Source organism: Schistocerca serialis, chromosome 5, assembly GCF_023864345.2.
Source record: "Schistocerca serialis cubense isolate TAMUIC-IGC-003099 chromosome 5, iqSchSeri2.2, whole genome shotgun sequence".
Classification (NCBI taxonomy): Eukaryota; Metazoa; Arthropoda; class Insecta; order Orthoptera; family Acrididae; genus Schistocerca; species Schistocerca serialis.
In genome coordinates, this window is record NC_064642.1 from 463,660,510 (window position 1) to 463,681,808 (window position 21,299).

Below are 21,299 nucleotides of genomic sequence, written 5' to 3' on the forward strand. Positions count from 1 at the left end.
AAATCGAGAGGGATGTAGAATATAATCTCTGTAATGTTCATATTGGATCCTCTTTTGTTTCACACTCCAAGAAGGAGTTAAGATACACTTTCTATTGTTATCTTGTAGGGGATGGACGTAATTTTTGGTGTGTGCGAAAAGGCAGCCATCTTGTTAGTATTTATGGTTTGTGCGACGAGCAGAGCAAGTCTTATTGTCTTGTGAATAAAAAATAGTGAGAAATATCTAAGTTTTACGAGAATTATTTAAAGCGACGTAGCATTGTATTCCTTGGTTTCCACCGTCTTCGTGAAGTAAACCGATGCCGACTTAGGAACATACACACGGTCAACAAAGAGAAGAACATCGATGGCGATTAATGAATTAATATTGTGGCGGAAGGACTAATTCTACGTCTAAGGTGAGAACTCTGATTAGATCAACAATGACGTATAATTCAAAAATGTAATTAATCGGAATTGTAAATTATATTACAGGCAAATTTCACGCAGCACTGAATTTGTCCGCATTCAAGCCTGTCAATACAGTCCGAAAAAAAGCCTTTCAAAAAATCTAAAGTTACAGTTCCGTATCCATAATTTTTTCTCTTTTCAAAAAAATCAATAAATTTAATTTTTTATTTATTTCGCCACAATGTGTTCGACTGTACTGCTCAATTTAATTTCAAAGCGCACTTTGCACGCAACTGAATACAGTTCCGATAGGCCAAATACAACTATGTTCGCATTGCTGAAGGCGTCAGTAAACATCTTTTATTTTTTGCCTCTCTTATAAATAAAGCTTTTTATTGTGTTGAGTAACCAGCAAAATTACAGGACACGGCCCTCTCCAGCTCCTAAGCAATGACGTCCAAATTACAAGGGATAAATTATACTGCAATCATTCTCGTTGCTTGTGAATTAATTTGACACGCACGGCATCTCCCTGAAAAATCATTTCTCCCCCCCCCCCTCCCCCGCGCCTCCTCAGCCCTACCATACCGCAATCTTAAATGTTTTGTCTGTGATTCGATAATTAGCGTTATAGAATTTTTTATTTCCATATATTTATTTGTTTGTGTGTTTACGAGTTGACAAATCCAGCCTTGCCCTGGTATTCGTTTTACAATTTTCCTATTAGGAACGAAAACAAAAAATTAACTTTGTTTGCAGCGAAGCATTGAAGAAATTTCATTTCCAATGTATTAGTAAAAACGCACATGAAATTATGAAGCACTTGTACAAAGAAATAGGCATAATACACAGATGTATAATGCAGTCCACATTAAGAAACATGATGTGTTCTGGGCGCAGCTGCTTCGCGTGTCTGCAACGCGATCTTATAGACTGTCTCGGTTGCAACTTCTCTTCATAGTTCTACAGACGGCTATTGTTTCCGCCTACAACAGTTTTCAATTCGTAACTGAAAGCTGTCAAAAGATCTACCAGATGTCAGTGATTTCCTTAAGTTGACTCTACTCCAGGTGTGTCTCAGTAGTAAAGATTAAATATACTAAAACTTCATTCATGACGCGGATAATTTTCACTGCCTAGTGTTTATGACGTCATATCTCCTGATTTATATGTCATAGAGTGATATATTTTCGTAGGCACGTTCAGTGGCACATGTGGATACTGCCAGCGAAATATGTTGCGAATAGATTTAGTAACGAAGAAGTAATAAATTTAAACGCTATGCGTGATGCGTCAGTTTTCCATACATCTCAGTATTTATGACGTCATATCTCCTTATCTATGTACCGTACAATGATATCATTTTGTAGGTACGTTCAGCTACATATGTGGATACTGTGTGTAAAACGTGATACGAATAGGGTCATAGCACAGAAACAGTGCAATTAAACGTCATACATAACGGAATTGTTTGTCACGCATTTCGTTGTTTATGACATCATACCTCCTAAACAATGATAGGTAGGTGGTTCTTACTCACATGGTGATTGTTGCCTGACCGTAAGGGATATGTGTACCAAGTTTGGTTGAAATCGGCACAGTGGTTTAGGAGGAGATCTATTTTTGTAATATGTATGGACTAAAGCCATTCCATTCGTCCCTCGGTTGTGTAACAGATAAATGTGTAAGGGCCGTTATGTGACATTTGGCTTTGTAGGAGTTTTTGTTTGTTATCAGTCCAAAAACTCACTGAGTCCATGAAATGACTCGAACAACAAGAAGACTACACCTTGAGAAATTTTACAACAAATGGGTGCTATTAGTGTTCCGTGTCAGTCAGCGGGTGGAGGGAAGCACTTAACAGGTGATACAGCAGTAAAGTGCTCGCCTGGACACAAAAGCGTAGCGTGATCGAATCCCGGTCCGACAACAAATATTTCAGTCTGTCTTTTATCCCTAGCATTCGCCTCTCAATAATATGGTGACTCACCAGAAACGACAAGCGGTTCAGATTCCACGTTGAATGCAGATGCCCTTTCTCCGAATGGATAACTGGGATATGTTATGAATAGACAAGCCGCCAACGTGGGGTCCAATTGAGGCGTCCAATCGAAACACTTGCACCGTAGTAAGCAATGCATTTAGAAACACCTTAATGGTAGCTCTTTTTTATTTCAATTTAGTTGATTACTAATTTAAATCGGCGTTGACAACAATTTACGTTCAATGATTCACTGCAGTTTTCGTTTTGGGGTTGCAAAGGAGCAATACAAGTTACGTGCCGAGCATCAGACGTGAAACGTGCTTCTTGTAGGTTATTTTGTGTTTTCAAGCATGCAGCAAAGTTTTTGTGAACTTGAGAAAATACAGAAAGTAAATTTATCCTAGAAAGAGTACAACAGACACACATCACGGTATATTGCAGCTTCGGATAAAAACATGGATCAGTACAAAATAGGAGTTTTTCTTCTTCCTTTTTCCCAAGGTAGATGGAAGATCACCGCACTGTATAGTAACTGGGAGGGGATACGTTGCTTAAAACGTGAGTGTTGTGACCAGTTTCCATGGGTGTTGATAGTTGGTACTGACGTACTGATATCGAATGCTTCGAATGGCTCTAAGCACTATGGGACTTAACATCTGTGGTCATCAGTCCCCTAGACTTAGAACTACTTATACCTAACCAACCTAAGGACATCACACACATTCATGCCCGAGGCAGGATTACAACCTGCGACCGTAGCAGCAGCGCGGTTCCGGACTGAAGCGCCTAGAACCTCTCGGCCACAGCTGCCGACTACTGATATCGTTTTCTCAGTATGCTACGTCAGCAGTGTTATCTGTGTCATACGGATAACTGGTTCAAATTGTTTTCCTGTATGGATTTCTGTTTGTGTTGTTAAGGACGATTGTACGAATGACAAGAACGGAGACTGTGACACAATCCCTCTACACGTAGGCTAATGCTCGCGAGTAGTACCAGTCCCCGAACTAAGTTCATCCGGTGGACGGAGCACCTTCAGCAGTCACATGCTCTCACTCCATTAGACACTCTAAAGAGGTTTGCGATTTAACACACTACTGTGAGATACTGTTTGCTATTAATCAGGACGCCACTTCTTAACCGTCTGTTAATAACCAATTACTGGAGGCGCGATATTCCCCCACCGCCGGGATATGAGTCGACTATCTCCGCGGTTGGTGCCATCGCACTTCTTTCTTTAGTGTCACCGATTATTTAAGAAGGGTGGAAGATCAGGAATTACATGAGACCCTAGTAACTCCGCCGCTTGACGCACTGAACCCACATCACACACATACACACACACACACACACACACACACACACACACACACACACACACGCATCTGCCTCCCTTGTAGACTCTCGCTGTCAAGAACTGAATGGACATTTGATTCCACTGTATGTTATTACCCAATTTTTTTTATATTTTTTGTTTTTATTTTTATGTTTGCTTCCAGACGACAAGAGAGTGTGAACTGTTACTTTTCTGTTACGCTGAAAAGAGTGTAGTAGCATAACTCCTTTTTTTTTAAAACCACAGTCTCTTTCATATCCAAGACAAGAGAAAAGGAAGACTATTACCACAGGCCGCTGTGGAGGCGGAGGAGGAAGAGAATGCTGATGAGGAAGGGGAAAGGGTCGTAAAAAGATAGGAGGGAAGACTATGTCGCGGGGAAACGGAATGAGCCGGAAGAGGGGTGAAAAGGAGCCAAAGTACATAAAGATTTATACAGAGCTTTCAAAATAAATAAGAATGTCAAATAAGGTGACAGTTTATCTCTGGCCCTCTTCAAATGCACTTGAGAAAATTATAACAAATTGTGACGAAAAATTAAAAGAATATCCAGTGCGACCAATAAAGTTAGCAAGAACAAAATATGTGTAATGCAACAGACTGGCTTGTATTTGTAGATGAAGAAAAAAAAAACATTTTAGCCGCATTGCCACAAAATAATTAGGAACAAATACTTTACAAACACTTAGCGGACAAGAGTGGACAACTGCGTTTTTTGGAGGAACCATCTTGGCATCTGCCGTGAGTGATTTAAGAATAGAATGGAGAAACTAAATGTAGATGGTGAATCTATCTACTCCAGAATGCGAGTCCATTGGCTTGTTGTGGTCTGCAGTCCAAATACTGGTTTGCTACAGTTCTCCACGCTAGTCTACACTAAAGAAGCCTCTACATCTCTACATAAATATTACATCCTGCATCCATTTGAACTTGCATATGTAGTCAGCCCTTGGTCTATCTCCACATTTTTCACTCCCCAAACTTTGCTGTAGCACCAAATTGATGTATTGCTACATGCCTCTGGAAAGCTTTACATGCCTCAGGAAAGCGTCGTATCAACCGATCACTTATTGTACTCAAGTTGTATCATAATTGCTTTTCTCCTCAGTTCATCTCATCTATCCGTCTAATCTTCGGCATTCTGCTGCAGCACTACATATCAAAAGCTTCCATTCTCTTCTTGTCTGCATTGTTTATCGTCCACTTCTCATTTATGTACAAGACTACATTCCAGACAAACACGAGAGGCGTTCAGTAAGTAATGAAACACATTTTTTCTGAAACCAGGTGTGTTTTATTCAGGATTACAAAACACCACATTTTTCACCACCCTTTTGGCTACAAAACCCTACTTGTCAACGCAATCTCTGTTCAGTGCAACGGCCTTACACCATCTTACCGGGAGGGCGTGTATGTCCGGGTGGTAGCACTCTACTGGTCGACGTCGGAGCCAACATTTTGCTGCATCAATAACCTTCCCATCATGCAAGTACTGCTCCCCGCGGGGTGCAGCCTTCATTGGGCCAAACAGATGCTCTATCGTTGCTATTTGTGGTTTTGTTAGGCGGCGATCTGACAGGTTCGCACGACCTTGTTGCGATGATGAGAGATGCCCCGCCCAACGTCTGACCCTGCTTTTATTGACTGTCAGATCTCCGTAGACGTTTTGCAAGCGCCTATTATTTTCTTCGATACTCTGTTTTTCCGTCAAAAGAAACTCAATGACAGTTCTCTGGTTGGAACCTCCCTCCGTTACAGACGCCACCACCTATCGGAAGTTCATGAAACTGTACTGGCTGAAGCGGGAATATTCCACGATATCCCACAACAAAACCCGCATTTAAAAAAAAAATGAAAAAAATGTGTTTCATTACCTATTGAACACCCCCTGTATATCGAGAAACATTGTGTAATGTCTAAATTTATGGTAACTGTTAACAAATTACTATTTTTCAGACATGCTTTTCTTTCCAATCTGCGTTTTATTCCCCATCTACTGCGGCCATAGTCAGTTACAGCGCCTGACGAAGAAAGCAAAGCAACCAGAAGGGAAGGAGGCAACGAAATAAAACTTTACAGGTTGAGAGGCTATGTGGTGTTATTTCAGTGATAACAAAATCTAGCCAAATTTACAAAGAAACTGGCGGTATGAGCCTGCTTATCACTATTACATTACATCCACTTGGCCTGGATGCAAGCTCTTATTCGGTTAGGAGCGGTGCTGTAACGCCTTTGTAACCTTTCCCGAGTCAAGTTGTCCTACGACTGTTGCAACTGGTCCTCGATACACTGGACACTGGCACCATGACGTAGTTGACGTCTGAGCTGCTACCACACATGTTCTGTCGGGGACAGAGCTAGGTCTTGGTGGTCACGAAGTACCTCAGAATCTCACAGAAAATTCATTGGGACACATATGAGCCGTGCACGGCTCGCATTTATTCCATTTATTGTTTGTCACCTTCTATTACGGTACCGCCGCCTCGTTTTCTTATTCCATTTACTGGTGTCACTAGCTTCCTGCCTTACTTGCCCGTGAGCGGCAGCAGCAGCGCGTATCGATAAGTGCACTGTCGTACCATCTCTGGAGCCACCGATAGTATGTCCGGATTGTCGTGTGTCTGGCAGTCAGATGGAGACGGACCAGCAGTGCAGTCGGGATGCGGCAGCAGTTAAGTCGGGGACGGAGCGCTCACCGACCGCTGGCGACACACATGAACTGTACGACGGAGGGAGATTGGAGCGGGACGACCATTGGTTGGTTGTTCGCTTGGTCGTCTCATCGGCCGACGATATTTGGTCTTTTCACCGTTTCCGGGTCTGGGGAGTTCGTCGGTTGGCGTGGAGAAGAGGAAGTCTCCGGACACATGTCTGGGTGGGGTCGTTGGCGGCCTCCACGCGCAGTTGGTGTTTGGTGCTGTTCCCATTGCTATGAGGTCTGCTGCTCACCGATCCCGGACACGAAAGTTGAGTTTTTACTTAATCTATCCCGGACACGAAAGTTGAGCCAGCCCCAACTGTTCACATTGTGTCGTTTGAATTTCGTTGTGGGCTGGTGGGACATTCCCACGAGCAACAACGTGTGTTTTCAAGTTGGCGAAATTCTAGCCACCCTCCTGTGGAGTTTAACTTAACTCTTGATTACTTTGAATTCAAGTGCTCCAGCGTAATCTTCTGCCCTGTGGCCGTTAACGTTCCGGTTACCTGCCCTGGCCGTTGACGTAAGTTCAGGCAGTGTATTTTCCTCGTCGTGTTGTGGCTGTCCAGCACGGCGTGTAGTTTGACAGTTGAATGTGTAATTCGTTGTGGGTGCTGATACCTTCAGCGTTGTTCCATTGAAATCCCTGTCATGCGCTGGTCGGGTGGAGCAGAAGTTATCCTGTCGCTTGGTCTGTTGTCTGTCTGTCGGTTGGGTTGTCGTCGGATCGACAGTGGCTGGGCCGGCTGCCTGTCTCACCTAAGCGAGCAGTAGTGTTTGAATTACAGGCCGACCTTCACAACTTCTGAGCACCCTTGGGTGTACTGGCCTTTCTTGTTTGTTCTTGTTGTTTGTACTTGTATGACTTCTAGCCGATTTTTAGATTAAGGTTGTTTTGCCATTAAGACGTCAGATGGCTTGGGACTTTAGCCTAATTTAAGAACTGTTTTACATAAAGCATTTGGCATTTTCAAAATTAACGTCATTGACTCCTAAGTGTTGGGCTTTCAGCCGATTTTGAATTCAAGTGTCAGATTCTTTGGGCCTTCAGCCTAATTGAGGAACTCTTTTAAGGTAAGGCTGTGCCTTTTAAATTTCTGATTTTGGCTGAGTTTTAAGTTGTTGGTTTTCAGCCGTTTTTAAATGAAAGTGGTCTTGCCCTTAAGGCATGAGATTGTACAGCGGATTCAGCCGCTAATTGAGTTCCTAAACTAAACCTCTGTTTTTTTAAATTCTTCTTGGCCCTTGTAATGTTTGATCTAATAAAAGGTTGTATGTTCGAGTGTAACTGACAGCTGCTTATTTTGACCCCTTTCCACAATATAAGCTACCTTTCCTATCCTGCGGGTTTAGCAAGGCGTCTCAACATGTCTTATGTGGATGAGCACTGTCCTGTTGAAAATCGGCACGATGATACTGTCGCACTAGAGGTAAGAGATGGGGACGCACGATTTCTGTGATGTACATGTGCACCGTCAGAGTTGTCTCAGTCACTATCGACCGTGATCTGATGTCACAACCGATGGCTCCCTACACCCTGACGCCAGGCCTAGCACCATTGTGCCCCTACAACAGTGGGACCTGTCACCAGGTCGCCGCCATACTCACCGACGATGATTCGTTGGTCGGTTTGGGGGAAAGAACCAAAAATCAAGATCATCGGTCCCATGGGATTAGGGAAGGATGGGGAAGGAAGTAGGCCGTGCCCTTTCAAAAGAACCATCTCGGTACTTATCTAAAGCGATTTAGGAAAATCACGGAAAACCTAAATCTCTATTGAACCGTCTCCTCCCGAATGCGAGCCCAGTGTGTTAACCACTGTGCCACCTTGTCCGGTGCCGACGATGGTCATTCAGGGTAACGCAGTAGTGCGATTCATCGCTGTACACACTGCAGCGCCACTGATCACCGATTCATGCTTCCCAGTCATAGCACTACTCCAAACATTGTGGTGTTGATGGCAGCTTACCCATGGGTCGCTAGTTCTCTCGTCCGGCTGCTGCTAGTCTCTGACCAATGCTGCGAGATGACACAGAATGTTGCATGCTGTCCATTATTTGTTCTCGGATGACAGGTACAAATGTGAAGGGTTAAAATGTGTTTTTTATACAATACTGTACCCACCCCACCTGGATATCCGCCCCTCCCACCTACTATAAGTCCCTTCAAATCCTTGAATGCCATGCACTCTGCCTCACCTATAGCATCCATCTCCTGTCCCCCATGCGGTCCTTTAAAACCCGATTCCTTTCCTGCACCTCCTCCTTTTCCTCGAACGGATACGGATCCTTTACACCTCTCACAAGTTCATCTTCCCCAACCGCTTGTCTCTCCCATCCTCTCCCACCACAAACCACTGCCATGCCTGTACTCTTGCTTCGCACCTGCTCTCCATCTTCACACTCTCCAAACCTTTGCCCGAGGAGGCTTCTACCAACTCTCCCTTCTTGATGATCTCCTCGTTCCCTCCATATACCCCTCCTATCAGATCTAATCCTCCCCTTCTTTTCCTTCCCCTTTTCCTCCAGGGCTTCCTCCCACCTTCCTACCTTCCTTTCTCCCTCCCCCTCCTCTCTCCCAGTTCTCCCCCTTCTTCCCCCCCTCCCCAGGCTTCCACACCTGACCCTGCCCTCTCCTTTCCCCTCACCTTTCTTTTCTCCCATGTGGTTCTTCCCCCTCTCCTTCCCCCCTTCCCATCTCCTGCACCCAATGGCAAGCCCCCCATCTCCTCAGTGTGTTCAGTGCGCCGAAGATCATCACCAGTGTTCTCTTCGCCAGTGCGTCAGTGTTCCTCCTCAGTGTGCTCCGTCGTTCGCGTGTGAAACTGTTTGTCTACGTTTGCGTGCATTGCTGAACTTATTTGTATCTCCAGCGCCTTCCACGGTGCCTTCACGTCATTTCTTATGTACGGTATGTCTCCTGTTTTTACCATCCATGTATGTCTGTTTTTCTGTGGCCGAAGAGCGGTGTAGATAGGCTGCTGCCAGCCTACTTTTTGTAAGGTGTTAAAATAACAATAAAGAAAAAAATGCGGCTATCCTCTCTTGCCATGGTCAGACGTGCAGCTCTCATGATTTCGTTCCCTGTCATGTCTCGTGATTATGTGAAAGAGTTTTTATTTGTAAAGTAAAATATGCCCCACAAATCTAGATATTGCACGATTCGACCAACCAGTCAAATGGTGACCCACGTCAATTTCAAACTGTGTGTGGCGCTGATAATACTTTGTGACAAGTATCCCGTAAGAGAGGAATAAGGCGCATCTCCATGTTCTTCATAGTCATCAATAAATGGCGCTGTTCGCGTGCTTTACGTACACTACCTTCCATAGTACCAGCACTAAACAGGAACAACAATAATGCACTCTGGTGGTTGTTCTACCTGTCACAGAGCACTGTAACTCTAATGATTCAAATATCCACCGATGGAGTGTACGCGTATAAAGTTACATGCACATGCGACCATGTCGTCTAGGTGCTTCACTTCGTTTGTCAGGCAGTCTATTATGCTGCCAAAATAGCAAAACACAACTATTACTTTTTAGTGTCTCATTTCCTTATCTAGTTCCCCATGCGTCATCCGCTTTTATTATGCAGTCTTGTTTAAATTTCGAGGTTGCCCATCTTGTAACTTTAAAACGCTTTTCTTTCCGTTCAACTGCTCTACAAAATCCTTTTTCATCTACAACAGAAATATAACGTCTTCGTAAAAACACAAATTGTTAATTCTTTCTCTCTGAACTCCAGTTACTTTTCCTAATTTCTGTACTGAATAACAAATGTCATACAAGCCTGTCTCACTCCCTTATCAACCACTGCTTCCCTCTCATATTCTTCGACGCTTTTAACTGCATGCAATATCTGCTTAAGTTGTAGATAACCCTTCACGCTCTGTACTTTATCTCTACTAATTTCAAAATTTCAAAGAGTATACTCTAATCACCCCTGTCAAAAAAATTACCCTGCATACGCTGCAGAAGATGTCCTATTGCTATGGACAGGAAAATTTTGCGATAACGATAACGCGAAAAATAACACGAAATTAGAGGTTTTTAGCGAAACAACGGAAAATCGGCAATTTTTATGAGATACCGCGAAGTTGTAATTTTGTCGTACAAAAATATTATAAATCTCAAGACAGCAGATTACTAATATTCGTAACCGATAGTTATCAAATGTTAAAACTGCATTTTGACTCCTGATTTCCTTATCGCTGAGGTTCATATAAAATTTTAAAATGACAGTTCATTTCCCACGTAACTAATTTTGATGATATGACGAAAACAACACCGGAAATGGCAAAAAATAACAACGATTTTGGTAAAAAACAGGGAATTTCTCAAAAATAGCAAAAAAATTTTCATAAATAATACAAATTCGACACAAAATCCACCGAATTTGGCCCCAAAAAAAAAAAACACCGAGATTCGAGACTGAAAAAAAACCACCAAAACTGATACAAATTAACATCGAATTTGTCAAAAAATAACACAGAATTTGGTAAAATATAACACACAAATTGGCACAAAAATTATGTAGAATTTGGCAGGAAAATAACACCTAGTTTGGCAACGAATAACACTGCACTCGACAAAAATAACAACGAAACTGGCAAAAAATAACAACGAATTTGTTAAACATATAAAGTGAATATGGCATTATATGTCAGGAATTCGGCAAAAATACAACATCGACTTTGCCAAAATGTGTCAGGATTGGAAAAGCAACAGGGTCCACTTTGGCAAAAAAGTGATCCCTCGTGTGGTAAAACACTACTAAATGGAAAAAATTATAAGTAATATACCAAAAATAACAAGTAATTTGGCAAAAATAACAACGAATTTTGGAAAAAAATAACACAAAATTTGGGCTAAAATATAGTGATTTATTCCTGTCCCTGCTTCCGAGAGTGGCATGTTGTTGTTGTTGTTGTTGTGGTCTTCAGTCCTGAGACTGGTTTGATGCAGCTCTCCATGCTACTCTATCCTGTGCAAGCTTCTTCATCTCCCAGTACTTACTGCAACCTACATCCTTCGGCATACATTTTGTAAATTTGAAAGGTGAAGCGAGTATGGTGATTTTTGGGCGCCATTTATGTTACAGCAAGCTGACGCAAAGTATCTCACGTACTCGACGAACGGCCATACAGTGAAATGGGACGGCTTACCCGGCGTAGGACGCCATGGGCCGCAGACAGCGCGGCCCGGCCTCCAGCGCCGCCACTGCCGTCTCCTGGTAGGTGAGGCTGGGCTCGCGACGCCGCTTGCTCAGCTCGTAACGCGCCCGCACCAGCATGTGCATCGAGTAGGTGCACATCACGCCGACAAAAAGCGTGCCGATCACGCCCATGATGTACCCAGAGTGCATGAAGGCGTTCGGCACCGCCATGATGCCCGTCCCTAAGCTGCCTTTAAACATGTGCACCAGTGCCGCCAGGTACCTGCAAAGATATCAGGATTCAAAAATGGTTGTATGTGACGGGTATAAGTACAGATGTTTCTATTGGCGACTGAGGACGCAGTACTGAACAACATTACGTCAGTATTTATGTCATTAGCAGACTAATAATAATTTGAGCTGCTATGTTTTTTAGATTGGATAGTTCCTCCAAGTATATTTCCCGAAACCAAGCCATTAATGTTTATTTTCACCTGAGCAACAAGTCAGATGTTGATGTGTGGACACTTGGACGCAAAATGCTTATTCTGTATTGAGAAGGGTAGTTCATTTAGTGGTGCAGTTACGACCAAGCAGAAAACATCAAATTATGTGACGTGTTTGCGGGAAGGCTGTTACACTACTGGCCATTAAAATTGCTGCACCAAGAAGAAATGCAGATGATAAACGGTATTCATTGGACAAATATATTATACTAGAACTGACATGTGATTACATTTTCACGCAATTTGAGTGCATAGATCCTGAGAAATCAGTACCCAGAACAACCATCTCTGCCCGTAATAACGGCCTTGATACGCCTGGGCATTGAGTCAAACAGAGCTTGGATGGCGTGTACAGGTACAGCTGCCCATGCAGCTTCAACACGATACCACAGTTCATCAAGAGTAGTGACTGGCGTATTGTGACGAGCCAGTTGCTCGGCCACCATTGACCAGACGTTTTCAGTTGGTGAGATATCTGGAGAATGTGCTGGCCAAGGCAGCAGTCGAACATTTTATGTATCCAAAGAGGCCCGTACAGGACCTGCAACATGCGGTCGTGCATTACCCTGCTCAAATCTAAGGTTTCGCAGGGATCGAATGAAGGGTAGAGCCACGGGTCGTAACACATCTGAAATGTAACGTCCACTGTTCAAAGTGCCGTCAATGCGAACAAGAGGTGACCGAGACGTGTAACCAATGGCACCCCATACCATCACGCCGGGTGATACGCCAGTATGACGATGACGAATACACGCTTCCAATGTGCGTTCACCGCGATATCGCCAAACAGGGATGCGACCATCATGATGCTGTAAACAGAGCCTGGACTCATCCGAAAAAATGACGTTTTGCCATTCGTGCACCCAGGTTCGTCGTTGAGTACAACATCGCAGGCGCTCCTGTCTGTGATGCAGCGTCAAGGGTAACCGCAGCCATGGTCTCCAAGCTGATAGTCCATGCTGCTGCAAACGTCGTCGAACTGTTCATGCAGATGGTTGTTGTCTTGCAAACGTCCCCATCTGACGTGGCTGCAGGAACCGTTACAGCCATGCGTATAAGATGCCTGTCATCCCGACTGCTAGTGATACGAGGCCGTTGGGATCCAGCACGGCGTTCCGTATTACCCTCCTGAACCCACCGATTCCATACTCAGTCATTGAACCTCGACCAACGAGAGCAGCAATGTCGCGATACGATTAACCGCAATCGCGATAGGCCACAATCCGACGTTTATCAAAGTCGGGAACGTGATGGTACGCATTTCTCCTCCTTACACGAGGCATTACGACAACGTTTCTCCAGGCAACGCCGGTCAACTGCTGTTTGTGTATGAGAAATCGATTGGAAACTTCCCTCACGTCAGAACGTTGGAGGTGTCACCACCGGTGCCAACCTTTTGTGAATGCTCTTGAAAGCTAATGATTCGCATATCACATCATCGTCTTCCTGTCGGTTAAATTTCGCGCCTGTAGCACGTCAATTTCGTGGTGTAGCAATTTTAATGGCCAGTAGTGTAGATATAGAGAAAAAAGAACCTACACACTGATGTGTGTCCATATTAATGTACCACATGGAAAACTAGCTGCACTTATACACATCGGTGTTTTGCCTTTAAAGAGCGCAGTTGGACTAAACTACGTGGGCAATTCCTTTTGCTGCCTTCCTTGCTGCCCAAACTTCCCTCATTCGCTCTCTGTGTTTCTGTTTCCGGTCGTCTGTCCATGCTACTTGTCGGCTTCGTGTCTTCGGCCTCATCTTGATTGCCTTTTTGGTTACCCATATTTCTTTCATCTTCCGGCTGTGATCTTGCTTGCCTTCCTCGGTCCATTTCACGACTGTTAGTGTGTCACAGTTTATCTCATGTAGTTTGCTTTTCTTAATGATGATTCTGAATTTTATTCTATCGTTTATTGTGTCTGCTGTTATGTTCGGTTGGCTCAGGTCGTTTTTTACCTCTGCCATCCATTTGTTGTTTCTAGTGGTTACCTAGTCAAAGATCTGTTTGGTCAGTCTGTGTAATGGCATTCTGTATAGGTGTCCATAGAATTGCAGTCTGCGTTTTGTAATCTTTTGTGTGATTGTCTCCGTATATTTGTGTAGTTCCTCTGTAGGTTTCTTGATCCATATTCCATTGTTGTTAGTTGCGCCAAATATTTTCCTAAGTATTTTCTGTTCTACTTTTTCTAGTTGTCTGATACGTGCATGCCCTAGGATAAGTGTGGTCTCTGGTGCATATAGTGCCTCGGCAAGCACCTCCGTACCGTAGTGGCGTAATTTGGCTTTTTGTGAGATAGACTTCTTGTTGTAATGATTCCACACTACTTTGTATGCCGTGTTCAGTTTAGTTTTTCTTTCTCCGTTTTAGTCTCTGTTATGTCCACTCATTTGTAGTGTTTCACCAAGGTATTTGAAGTTTGCCGTTTTGTAAATCGTGCCGTACTTTCTGTTCAGAGATGAGAGTTTCTTTGTGCTCATAAACTGTATCTTTTCGTAAGAGATCTCTAGTCCAGTTTTGGAAGCGATTTCGTGTAGTTTTTCAATAGCGTCTTTTGTTTCGTTTATACCTTTCGTGACAATCGCCAAATCGTCTGCAAAAGCCAGGAATTTAATCTGTAGGTTTCCTAGGGTTATCCCCTGTTGCGATGTTTCCCATTCTTTTATTACCTTATGTAACACTAGATTGAAAAGGAGAGGTGAGCGGCCATCGCCTTGTCAGACACCTGTGCGAATTTCAAAGGGGTCTGATAGTTCCCCACAGAACTTTACTTTGGATGTCGTGTTGGTCATGGTTCGCTCTATGATAGTCCGTGTTTTGTTATCTACTTTGTATTCTGCAAGAATTTTGAAGAGAGTTTTCCGGCTGATAGAGTCGTACGCCTTTTTGAAGTCGACAAAGTTAATGATCAGGTTCTGTTTGTGTTGTAAAATCATTTTCAGGTTCCAAATTTGTTCCGCACAAGACCGCCCTTTACGGAAGCCTGCTTGGTATTCCCCAATCAAGTGGTCGGTCTAGCATTCTAGTCTGTTTAGTAAAGCTTTAGAGAGGATCTTGCGTGTGACCGGTAGCAGGGATATTCCTCTGTAGTTGTTCGGGTCAGTCTTGTCACCTTTTTTGTGTAGTGGCTGTATCAGGGCAGTTTCCAGTCGTTCGGAATTTTCATGGTCTTCCAGATATCTTCCAAGATCCCGTGGATGTCTTTGGTGAGTTCTGGGTCTTGTAACTTCCTGATTTCCGCAATGATATCGTCTTCTCCTGGTGCTCTACGATTCTTGAGTGACTTGATTATTTCTTTAACTTCTTCTAGAGTTCGAGGTTCACTATCTGGATTGTACGTGCTCGTTTCTGTCATAATGACTTCCATAGGGGGGTCCGTGTTGAGGGGTTTTTCAAAGTACTTTGCAAGTATGTCATAATTGTTTTTGGTATTGGTTTCTAGGGTTCCATCCGGTCATCTGAAGCATAAGTTGGATGGTTGACATCCAGTCATATTTTCTCTGAACGTTCTGTAGAAGTTTCTTGTATTGTTCTTCGTGAAATCCGATTCGATCTCCGTCAGTTGCCTTTTATCATACTGTCGTTTTTCACTGCGAATGATTTTACTTGATTGTTTCTGTGTTTTCAGGAATTTCATCCAGTTCTCTTGGGATTTATGGCTAATAAATTTTTTCCATGCACTGATTCGTTGGTCAACAGCTTGGTCACATGTGTGGTTCCACCAACGGTGTTTCTTCGTGCGTGGTGCTTCTGCTACTTTCATGATCTCTCGGATTCTTCCTGAAAGTTGTGTCCAGTCTGTCGTTTTCTCCATTTTATTTTTGTCTAATATATATAGGGTGGTCCATTGATCGTAACTGGGCCAAATATCTCACGAAATAAGCGTCAAACGAAAAAACTACAAAGAATGAAACGTGTCTAGCTTGAAAGGGGAAACCAGATGGCGCTATGGTTGGCCCGCTAGATGGCGCTGCCATCACGAATATCAAATGCGTTTTTTTAAATAGGAATCCCCATTTTTATTACATATTCGTGTAGTACGTAAAGAAATATGAATGTTTTATTTGGACCACTTTTGTCGCTTTCTGATAGATGGCGCTGTAATAGTCACAAACAAATATCCTCCGCCATACACCGTCAGGTGGCTTGCGGAGTATCGATGTAGATGTAGATAGATGGCTCACAATTTTAGACGAACAGTTGGTAACAGGTAGGTTTTTAAATTAAAATACAGAACGTAGGTACGTTTCAACATTTTATTTCGGTTGTTCCAATGTGATACATGTACCTTTGTGAACTTGCCATTTCTGAGAACCCATGCTGTTACAGCGTGATTACCTGTAAACACCACATTAATGTAATAAATGCTCAAAATGATGTCCGTCAACCTCAATGCATTTGGCAATACGTGTTACGACATTCCTCTGAACAGCGAGTAGTTTGCCTTCCGCAATGTTCGCACATGCATTGACAATGCGCTCACGCATTTTGTTAGGCGCAATTGGTGGATCACGATAGCAAATATCCTTCAACTTTCCCCACAGAAAGAAATCCGGGGACGTCAAATCCGGGGAACGTGGGGGCCATGGTGCTTCGACGACCAATCCACCTGTCATGAAATATGCTATTCAATACCGCTTCAACCGCACGCGAGCTATGTGCCCGACATCCATCATGTTGGAAGTACATCGCCATTCTGTCATGCAGTGAAACATCTTGTAGTAACATCGGTAGAATATTACGTAGGAAATCAGCATACATTGCGCTATTTAGATTGCCAGTGGTGTTCAATTATGCTTCATCCGATACGCCGCACTATACATTAATCCGCCAAGGTCGCTGATGTTCCACTTGTCGCAGCCATTGTGGAATTTACGTTGCCCAATAGTGCATATTATGCCGGTTTAAGTTACCGCTATTGGTGAATGACGCTTCGTCGCTAAATAGAACGCGTGCAAAAAATCTGTCATCGCCCCGTAATTTCTCTTGTGCCCAGTAGCAGAACTGTACACGACGTTCAAACTCGTCGCCATCCAATTCCTGGTGCATAGAAATATGGTACGAGTGCAATCGATGTTGACGTAGCATTCTCAACATCAACGTTTTTGAGATTCCCGATTCTCGCGCAGTTTGTCTGCTACTGATGTGCATATTAGCTGTGACTGCAGTTAAAACACCTCCTTGGGCATCATCATTTGTTGCAGGTCGTGGTTGACGTTTCACATGTGGCTGAACACTTTCTGTTACCTTAAATAACGTAACTATTCGGCGAACGGTCCGGACACTTGGATGATGTCGTCCAGGATACCGAGCAGCATACATAGCACATTCCCGTTGGGCATTTTGATCACAATAGCAATACATCAACACGATATCGACCTTTTCCTCAATTGGTAAACGGTCCATTTTAACACGGGTAAGGTATTAGGAAGCAAATACTGTCCGCACTGGCAGAATGATACGTGATAGCACGTACTTATACGTTTGTGACTATTACAGCTCCATCTATCACAAAGCGAAAAAAGTGGTCCAACTAAAACATTCATATCTCTTTACGTACTACACGAATATTTAATAAATAATAGGGGTTACTATTTTAAAAAATGTAGTTGATACACGTTTGACCTGTGGCAGCGCCATCTAGATATATATATATATATATATATATATATATATATATATATATATATATATATATATAGGGTGAAGCGAAATTCGCGTACCCGGGCTTCGCAGCGCTACTCCTCACATACTAGCGATAAAAAAAATGTAATCACATGTATGATAACTACCTCTATCCGCACATGTTATTTGCTTTTTTGCTTTTTTTTTATAGGTGGTGCAGTGGATAGAGTTTTGGGTTAGAATGCAGGTGGTCGAGGGTTCAATCCTGGGGAGTGGCGCACATTTTTTATTTGCTAATTTCATTCTGACATTTCATAATGTAATATACACCATTTTTTAGGTCACATGTATCCTAAATTTGCAACATTTTGTAACGCTGAACATAACAAATGCGTGGTTAGACCAATAATAAATAGACAGTTGAAACAAACGACCTGTCATGGGACAGAATAACTATCAATACAATCCCAATTTCGAGATGCTAAAGATGGTAGCACAGTACAATAACACAACATCTACTTGTCATTTATATTACAACTAATATGAGCGCTCAGATGTCGCGCATTAGCAACCAGCGACAATAATAATGTCCATATTAATGACCGCATGACCTCCATAACAGATTATGTTGTCCTCAGAATAACAGATGCTCTACATGGCGCAACCTATCATACAGCTCTGGACCTTTCACAGCAAAACTGTGTCCACAATAATAATAATAATAATAATAATAATAATAATAATAATAATGCATTAAGATACGTACTAAACAGCATGCAGTTACCAGACTCAATGTCGAAAGGCATAATTAGCGGGACCATGGTGATAACACATATCAACAGTAACCGAGTTTCGATATTATTCGCAAAGCGCGTTGCTAGTCCTACTGGTAACGTAAGGCCCTAAGGAAAAGTAATGGGCCTGAATGAGGAAAAAGAAATAGTTGGTACTAATCTATGGGACCGTTAGAGGAGGGCACAAAGAAAACAGGTTTCGCATCTAGTAGATGAATGGGTGCGAATAAATTCACTATTGTAGCATGTACGTGCAGATGTTTTCTAGAGAACTCACTGCAGTCGCTGTTGACGATTAAGATGCCAGATACTGTACCATCTGGAAATTTTACCAAATAAAAAAAACGTAAGGCTTAACACAGGATAGAACCATTGACCTCCTTCATGCCAACTTAAAACTATATCCACTACAGCAACTGTGCATTACAATTCCTAGCTGCTGACAGAGATGGTTCCCATACATGTGGTTACAGTGTTGTGGGCGGCCCATCTAATAGTAGTCACGTACATTTTTTCTGTTGTTTCAGCAGATATTAGCAAATTCGTTTTTGCGATGTCGCCGGAGTGCGTCCATTTGTGTCCCGTCGCAAACAAAATGATTTTAAACAGGTATTTTGCGTACCCGTTCCATGCAGTGGTCCTAAATTATACTAGCGCTATATTCTTTTTAGAGGTATGTCTTAGCAGGTACTGTAAAATGTGAAGAACTTGCCCCGTCTCATGGCCGCCCTGCCCCATGCCGTCTGCTACCACTATACCGCAGCGCTACTCCGTCGCTGATGGAGTACTGGTCTTGGCTGTTTTTGTCTCACTATATGACGTTAAAGTAAATACTCTACTAGATTAATTTGGGACCGCTCTGTCGAATGGGTACATACACTGAAGAGCCAAGGAAACTGATATAGACATGCCTATTCAAATACAGAGATATGTAACTAGGCAGAATACGGTGCTGCGGTCGGCAACGCCTATATAAGACAACAAGTGTCTAGCGCAGTTGTTAGATCGGTTACTGCTTCTACAGTGGCAGCTTATCAAGATTTAAGTAAGTTTGTACGAGGTGTTATAGTCGGCACACGAGCCATGGGACACAGCATCTCCAAGGTAGCGATGAAGTGGGTATTTTCCCGTACGACCATTTCACGAGTGTACTCTGAATCAGGAATTCGGTAAAACATCAAATCTCCGACATCGCTGCGGCCGGGAAAAGCTCCTGCAAGAACGGGACCAACGACGACTGCAGAGAATCTTTCAACGTGACAGACATTAACCCATCCGCAAATAGGTGCAGATTTCAATGCTGGGACATCAACAAGTGTTAGCGCGCGAACCATTCAACGAAACATAATCGATATGGGCTTTCGGAGCCGAAGTCCACCCTTCATGACTGCACGACACAAAGCTTTACGCCACGTCTGGGCTCGTCAACACTGACCTTGGACTGTTGATTGCTGGAAACACGTTGCCTGGTCGTACGAGTCTCATTTCAAATTGATCTAGCGGATAGACTTGTACGGATTCGGAGACATCCTCATGAATCCATAGACTCTGCATGTCACCAGGGGACAATTAAAGCTGGTGGAGGCTCTATAATGGTGTGGGGCGTGTGCATTTGGAGTGATACGGATCCCCTGATACGTCTAGATACGAATCTGGCAGCTGGCACGTATGTAAACATGCGGCCTGATCACCTACATCCATTCAAGGCCATTATACATTCCGACGGACTTGGGCAGTTCCAGCAGGACAATGCGACACTCCACACGTTCAGAATTGCTACATAGTAGCTCCAGGAACACTATTCTAAGTTTAAACACTTCCGCCGGCCACCAGACTTCCCAGACATGAAGATTATTGAGCATATCGCGGATGCCTTGCAACGTGCTATTCGGAAGAGATCTCCACTCCCTCGTACTCTTACTGATTTACGGACAGACCCACATGATGTCAGTTCCCTCCAGCACTACACCAGAGTCCATGCCATGTGGTGTTGCGGCTCACGGGGCCACTTCACGATATTAGGCAGGTGTACCATTTTCTTTGGCTCTTGAGTGTACATTCATACCTTTCAGGTATGGCGCCTCTGGTGTCTCTCTCAGTTTCGTGCCCTAAGCGGCGGGTTGTGTCGCTTGGGCCTTAAGCCGTTCCTGCATGCGCGTGAAACTATGCTTGGAGCAATACCAAACTCCTGGGCTACACACGTCTAACTTCGTCCTTCTTCCAGTTTCCCGACGAATCTCCCCGGTATGAAGTCATCCAAATATTGTCTCCAGATCTTGTTTGTAATGGCTGGAAACACGTTGCCTGGTCGGACGAGTCAAATTGATTTAGCGGATGGGGTTGTACGGATAGGGAGACAACCTCATGAATCCATAGACCCTGCATGTCAGCAGGGGACAGTTCAAGCTGGTGGAGGCTGTATAAAGGTGTGGAGCGTGTGCAGTTGGAGTGATATGGGACCCCTGATTCGCCTAGGTACGACTCTGACAGAAGAGACGTACGTAAGCATCCTGTTTGATCACCTGCATCCATTCATATGTATTGTGAATTGGGCAATTCCAGCAGGACAATGCGACACCCGAAACATCCCGAATTGCTACAGAGTGGCTCCAGGAACACTCTCCTGAGTTTAAACACTTCCGCTGGCCACCAAACTCCCCAGACATGAACATTATTGAGCATATCTGGGATGCCTTACAACGTGCTGTTCAGGAGCGATCTCCACCTACTCGTAATCTTACGGATATATGGACAACCCTACACGATTCATGGTGTCAGTTCCCTCCAGCACTACTTCAGACATTAGTCGAGTC

General features: G+C 43.5%; 1 protein-coding gene across 1 annotated transcript in view; it reads right to left on the bottom strand.

Moving 5' to 3' along the window:
• The window catches only part of LOC126481996 (proton-coupled amino acid transporter-like protein CG1139), an 87,017-nt gene that overhangs the window by 44,369 nt on the left and 21,349 nt on the right, over positions 1–21,299 (bottom strand). Inside the window, exon 3 of the mRNA XM_050105961.1 lies at positions 11,577–11,849. Within this exon, the coding sequence (XP_049961918.1) occupies positions 11,577–11,849 (273 nt within the window). The remainder of the gene's footprint in view (positions 1–11,576; positions 11,850–21,299) is intronic.